The sequence below is a fragment of the Epinephelus moara genome, chromosome 7 (genome assembly GCF_006386435.1).
Source record: "Epinephelus moara isolate mb chromosome 7, YSFRI_EMoa_1.0, whole genome shotgun sequence".
NCBI classification, from domain to species: domain Eukaryota; kingdom Metazoa; phylum Chordata; class Actinopteri; order Perciformes; family Serranidae; genus Epinephelus; species Epinephelus moara.
The window spans coordinates 41,551,171-41,558,658 of NC_065512.1; the positions used below are offsets into that span (position 1 = coordinate 41,551,171).

General features: G+C 39.2%; 1 protein-coding gene across 1 annotated transcript in view; it reads left to right on the forward strand.

Annotated features, from left to right (window-relative positions):
• Nucleotides 1-7,488, forward strand: part of LOC126392766 (interleukin-10 receptor subunit beta-like) — a 35,322-nt gene that overhangs the window by 6,562 nt on the left and 21,272 nt on the right. Inside the window, exon 3 of the mRNA XM_050048381.1 lies at nt 4,462-4,643. Coding sequence (XP_049904338.1) covers nt 4,462-4,643 — 182 coding nt within the window. The remainder of the gene's footprint in view (nt 1-4,461; nt 4,644-7,488) is intronic.

A 7,488-nucleotide genomic window follows, 5' to 3' on the forward strand; every position in this document is an offset into this window, starting at 1 on the left:
TCTGAGGACAGGAGGTCATGAATTTTGCCTCTAATAGTTAGAATTTTGTCATTAAAAAAGCTCATAAAATCATTACTGCTAAGGGCTAAAGGAATACAAGGCTCAATAGAGCTGTGACTCTCAGTCAGCCTGGCTACAGTGCTGAAAAGAAACCTGGGGTTATTCTTATTTTTTTCTATTAAAGCTGAGTAATAGTTTGCTCTGGCATTGCGGAAGCCCCTCTTATACGTTTTGAGACTGTCTGCCCAGATTAAATGACATTCTCCCAGTTTGGTTAATTGCCAATTCCTTTCAGATTTTCGCGATATTTGTTTTAACTTACGGATTTGAGAGTTATACCAAGGAGCGAACTTTCTTTGCTTAAGCTCTTTCTTTACTTTCCTCCCCTCAGTTTTTCCTCTAGTGTGCTGAGCTGAACTACAGTGGTACTGCAATTTCTGGAGTCCATCATGTGATGTCCTTGGCCCAAAAATACTTTTTCCCACTGACTTGGTATACCGAGGTATACTCACTGGGAAGAGACGTCAGCTAATCAATGAATAAAAATTTTTTTTTGAGTGACACCACCCCCACGAAATGATTTGTTTTACAGTGAGTATTTGATTGATTTGGTCTGATAACATTTTGAAAGTCTAGAAGAGCCGCAAGATTAAATCATTTGATCCTCATTCAAGTTAGTGGAGCGCTGAACTGGAAGTCAGCCACTCAGCTGGTGGAAGTAAAACACTCTGCTGCACTTGGTAGCGCTCAGCTGCTGTAAGTCTCTAGTGTGCCTGCTCTATGGGCTGCACAGTGTGGAAGCAGTGCAGATCATCCTGGTCATTTTTTACATGGCAGTTATACCATTTTAGCATCATGGGCCACTGAGCCACTCTCTAAAAGGAATAAATGGGGCCCTGCTGCCAATGCTGTGTCCAGTTCTCCCATTACATTCATGGAGCTGAACTGCCAATCAGAGTAATTTCATTTACTGATAGCTTAACATCTTAAGCTATAGAGATAATTTTCTCATCAGTCCTGCTTCCAGCAGCAACAGACAGATGCTTTCCATAAAAAACAAAAAACCCTGCTCAGCACCAAGCAACAGACAGACACAGTTGGAGACCAGCTGGTGAAAATAGTGCAGTATTTAGCACCTCAGGAGTTGGTGGAGACCAAAACACAGCTCACTAGAAATACTGGCCTGCAGTTGTATGCCTCCGCGCACCAGTCAAGTTTCTCCTAAAGTTTACATCCATGTCTGTGGATGCCTCACATCCATTGTCCCCTTGACAGCACAGAAGATCTTTACAATCAGCCCCTTCTGTCCTTAAAATGACATTGAATAATGTGTTAAAAGTATTTTATGCAGAACAGTATGATGTCACAGTAAAGCTGACTTTTGACCTTTTGGATATAAAATTTCATCACTTGATTATTTATCCTATTAGACATATGTGTGAAGTTTTGTTATTATTAGCATATGAATAGTTGATTTATGGCCAGATTTATGATCACACAATTCTAAAATACTTCAGTCCAAGTGAACATTTGTGCCAAATTTGAAGATATTCCCTGAAGCTGTTCTTGAGGTATTACGTTCATAAGATGGCTTTTGACCACCAAAATCCACTCAGTTCATTGTTTAGTCTGTAGGAGAAATTACTTTTTGAGAATGTTCGCACTCGTAATAAAGTTTGGGGCACCACCCTCCTAATGAGGGAAGCGACTAATCAACTTAATAACTCCGTAAACCAATTATTAATTCGTCAGCACACTTATCAGTAATGAATCAATCTCAATGTCTGGGTATGAATTCTCCATACAGTGATCTTAATTCCTACTCAAAAGAAATATCCACAGACAACAACTTGGCGGTAAATGAAAATTTATATAAGCTAAATGGGTAACAACTGAATAAATGAATGAGGATAATATGAAATAACACAAAATCAACAGTATGTATAAATTGATTAAAACAATAAGTAACTTAATAGTTGTAGTATGTTACGATAACTTGAGAACGCAGGAATGTGCAAAATATTTATCTAAGGAATCTTAGATTAAGATTAAAATAATTAAATCTCCTAATTGACATCAGCTCTCACCACTGCCCAGCGGGTCACCTGTGAGGGGAGCTCGTTACCTCCCTTCTTAGCAGCGAATCATGCAGACGTGTCTCCTGGGGCCCCGAACTTTAACTTTGCAACTCCCAGATTTTCCAGCACTGTGGAGGGGGGAGCGGTTGAGCCTGTGAAGTCTTGTGGGTGTCCCCGGTGTCGGTTTCCTAACACTGCAAAAAGCCTTTGGCTTTGGCACGAGAACCACTGTGGCAAGTGGCTGGCAGCCACTGGGTTTGATGAATCTTTGGTTGAAGAGGCAGGTCGAAAAGGGCACTTGTCTACTTTGTTATAATTACTCACTTATAATAATGGTGAAAACAACATTGCTGGCTGTTCGATATTGTTATCAAAGTTATTATTAACGCGCATAAAAATGTTGAAAACACTGGAGATAAATGAAAACTGGATAAGCAAAGCTTAAAAGTTTAAAATAACTTTGATCGTGAGTGTATAAAAGCGTAACAAACGTAAATACGAAAGAGACTAAGATACGAAAAAGAAGAAACAAAAGAAAAAAACAAGAAGAAGAGTACAAGAGAGCGAGACAAGAAAGAGGAAACAAGAGAGCGGAAATACAAGAGAGAGAAACACACAAGAGAGCGAGTGCACCAGAGCGCACATGTTTTTAACCGGCCAAAGTGAGCGGATCTGATAAGGCGGTCTTCTTAGTTGTAAAACAGGCTGATTACTTTATTTCAAAAGAAACTTAATGTTTTTTATTATACCAGATCATACGTATATATATATATATATATGTATATCTCTTTGACATATACTTTGACATGTTACGCGCGATACGCACATACTCTTCTCATTATGGTCAAAATCGGTTCTTAACATCAAATTAAAATGAATACAATTGAAAACAACCTATAGTTGCAACATATAATGAAAAACAAAATGAGGAAGCACATATTCATGAAAACAGGTTGATTAACAAATCCCAATTATATTTCTACAACTCCAAACACATAATAGGAATAAAATGTATAATTTCACTTCCAACAGACATTTCAATTTTGTCACACAGAAACATTTGGTAAGAGAGGGGAGGGCATGATTTCTCCCGGGGCAATGCGAATGGACAGGATGTGGCAGAGCAAAGAAGCATTGTCTCACGACAACTAGTGGGTCGTTCATCACTGCGTTTTGCCCCAAGGCTGGATACTTTAGGATGGCATCTGAAACTTGAGGGATCCCAAGTGACTTTCTACCTCATTTTGGCCTAAGGATGGCTGAAAGAAGTTTTTGTCCAGTCGGGGTAATACAGGGTTGAATCCTAAACATTTGACCCACGGTGGTCTGGTGGGTCTTGTTCATTGATAATACTGGTTCAAGGGAAGTCCAGAGAGGCTTTTCCTCTACAAGTCCAAGAGGACATCTGTGCCAATTTTGAAGAAATTCCTCCTTCTCCCAATACCACATTCACGACAATGAGACAGATGAGGTTATATAGACTTGACTTTTGACCTTCGACCTTTGACCAAGACATTGGTCCCAGTGGACAGTTGTGCCAAATTTGAAGAAATTCCCTTGAGGCATTCTTGAGATATTGTGTTCACAAGGACGGGACAGACGGACAGCCTGAAAACATAATGCTCCAGCCATAGCTAACCAGTGCAGAGGCATAAAAAAAGTGAAAACTGGGCTTAGATTTATCAGGTGTACACAAACTTGATTTAAAATGAATGCTTATGTTTATGCTCTGTGACAGCTGGATGTTCTGAACAGAATCAAACACTGCCCCACCATTGTGTCGTGAATTATATTGAGAATCATTCAGCTTAACTCAAACATGCAATAATGGGTCCACTTGTGCAATACTGCTTTTAATGTTATTTTTTATATTTATTGATTGGAATGATTGTGTACATGTGCACGTGTATGTGTTGTGTATTTATTACTGTCTATTTTCTATTTTTTCTATTTCAGGCATGGCACAGCAAATTTAGTTGTACTTCTTGTGCATTGACAATAAAGTCTATTCTGTTCTATTCTATGTTTAGACAGGCATCTCTTTGCTAACATGGTAGTCATAGCTGCAATTAAGGTTATAATTTGTGTTGATGTGATGATTAAATCTTTATTTGACAGCATGGTGTACTGCTAGCTTTGTCTGAAAATTATTTACACACAGAAGCACGCTGTCAAATACACACACACACACGCACGCACGCACGCACGCACGCACACACACACACACACACACACACACACACACACACACACACACACACACACACACTGTGTTGCTGTCAAGCCCACAGTCAGCTTCAGAGGTTTGGTCACTACCATTCTGTTTCTACCTTTTCATCACCTCTAGCAAATCTGTAAAACCAGCTCTGTATTTTGTCCACAGATCCACAGTCACAGACTACAAAGTGGGCTGTGTGAACATCTCCATGCTTGAATGTGACTTCACAATGTGCCCTAACATCTCCGTATTTGAGTACGGAAAGTATAGAGGCAGAGTGCGGGCGCAGCTGGGGACAGAGAGCTCCGCCTGGGTGGAAAGTAACCAAATTACTATGGACAGAGATAGTGAGTAGAAACTCTATGATTCATGGCTTGTCACTGTAAAACACTGCATGTGTTCATTTTTATAACAAAACTCTACAGTGATCTTTATCAGCAAATACAGCTGATGTGCTCTCAAAAACATATCTTGCAGGAAATTACTTTATGATGGATTTTTAGCGCTTAAATTATTCCTCTGTTAGCTGATTAGTCAATCACTGCAAACTGATTCTAATGTACTCAAGTAAATAGAGCTTTTGTTATAATTATAGTGTAGATAAATGGTTGTTTAAACAAAAGACAATCAATTAAAGTAGCACCAATCAATATTTTAAGATTAACACTTGGTCAATTGACTGCATGTACAACACTGATTCTACAAAAATAGTTAGGACACTGTGTAAAACATAAATAAAACCAGAATGCAATGATTTGCAAATCCCTTTGACCTATATTTAATTGAACACAGTCCAAGGACCAGATTTTTAATGTTCAAACTGATCAATCTTATTGTTTTTTTGTAAGCATACACTCATTCTAAATTTGATGCCTGCCACACATTCTAAAAAAGATGGGACAGAGACATGTTTACCACTGTGTGACATCGCCTTTTCTTTTAACAACACTCAATAAGTGTTTGGGAACTGAGGACACAAACTGTTGAAGTTTTGAAAGTGAAATTCTTTACCATTTTTGCTTGATTTTCAGCTTCAGTTGCTACACAGTCTGGCGTCTCTGTTGTCATATTTTGTGCTGTTGGAATACGTGCAGAATGTGTCTCATTGTCTCACTGGAATAAGCAGGAATGTCCCTGAAAAAGACATCATCTGGATGGCAGCATATGCTGCTCCAAAACCTGTATGTACCTTTCAGCATTCATGGTGCCTTCACAGATGTGCAAGTTCGCCATGATGCCATGGGCACTAACCAGAGTTGGGTATAACGCGTTACAAAGTAATGCGTTAGAGTACTTTGATTACTTTTTGCAGTAACGAGTAACATAATGCGTTAGTTTGCTGTTTGAGTAATCAGATACTTGAGTACATTTTCAAACAAGCCATCAGTTACTTCCGTTACTTTTAGAACACTGGTCTTTTGGTTCTAATAACGGAGATAACGTTAAACCTATCTGTCCGAAAGAAGTCATGAAGCTTGTGGCTAGCTACGTGGTAGAAGAAATGCTGCCATTGTCTACGATGGAGTCTCCGCAGGGCCATCAATAAAATCCCCACAACTCAATAGATGGAGGAGGACTCGCTGACAGTCAGGTCAGACTCAGAAGGACTTGCATTATGCCTGGTACACACACTACACGACTTTTCTGCCCATTCTGAAAGTCACTATGTCACATTACACGACTGTGGAGTCATAAAATCGTGCTGTGACTTGGCCGACAGATATTACACACTACATGATGGTACTCACCAATTATCCCCGGTCGTCTTTCATGTCATCGGGTTAGTCTTGTCCTATTTTTATTACTTTTACTATTATTTGAGTCATTGTGTCTGTTCATGTGCCAGCCGAAATGTTGTTGTAGTCACCTAAAAGCGTCAGCAGATGGCAGGAGCTACATTTGAAGCACCGTATGCAAATATTCAAGCTACTGTATCCTCCACAACAAGTTCCTACAAATGTTTCACAATAAAAGCCTATTTAGAAAATGGAGGGATTCTCTCAGCCAAGGTTATAAGGGGCTTTTAATTTGAAACAAATTCAGGAAGTGTTGAGTTTGAAATGACAGTGCGATGTGTTAACTTTATAAAGACAACGGGAACGGATAAAAAGTAAATATATAAAAACACAGAGGGATTAATAAATAACGGACCTTCTATAATCAGCTTGACAAACAAATCCTCCGCACACTGACATAGACTTTACTATACTTTATTTGAGCGTTGTTCCAGCATTGTCAAGTATAGTAGAGTCTATGTCAGCGTGCGGAGGATTTGTTTGTCAAGCTGATTACACACGTTCCTGCTGCCTACCAGCACCTGACTACCTGTGGCTGTGCAAGGAGATTTCATTGATTCCAGGACCTTCTATAATGTAGACTGTTTCAAATGAAGCTGGTAGCCTCTGCAGTTGTGGTGAGTAAAAGCTCCGCCAATATTTGTTAATGTTATTACTTTATGTCCGATCGTGAGGATGTAACATTGTTTGCTAGCTTGATGCTAATAACAGTACTCAGCGGATTGACAAAGTGCCTCTGCTGTTTCACACTATCATTTTCCCCTTTTACTCTGTCGTGGTAACATCCCTCAAGGGAATATTAAAAAGGCTGGGGTGTTGTTGTCAGTTGTCTACGGCAGCAGATCACTCTGTGTTTCTACTGGTCAAAGTGATGGCTGTGATCAGTGGCGGATTTAGGACATTTGGGGCCCAAGGCAAAGGCAGGCATGGGGCCCTCTGAAATGAGAAGACAACACACAAAACAACAGGTCAATTATACAGATACATACATTTTAACAGTACTATTTTTTACCAGCAGGTTCTCTGATAGAATACTTAGAATGGATCACATACATAGAATTGATTTCACTATATAAGTTGTTATTTCATAACTGTATATGTGACAGAGATGATTTACCTTTACACAGCTGAAATTTTGGCAGCAGCAGCTGCTGTCCTCTATGTTGTGGTGCTGAAATGAGAAGACAACACACAAAACAACAGGTCAATTATACAGATTACATTTTAACAGAATACACATGTATTATTTGTTTTACCTTTTGTCCCTCTCTTCCTGTCCCTTTTACTCATATTAATCTGTCTTTTTTCTTTTTCTCTTCCTGTCTTTTTCTCGTAGTCTTTGTATTTCTCTCCCTTTTGTCCTTGTCTTTTTTCTTCTTCTGTCCCTTTTACTCAT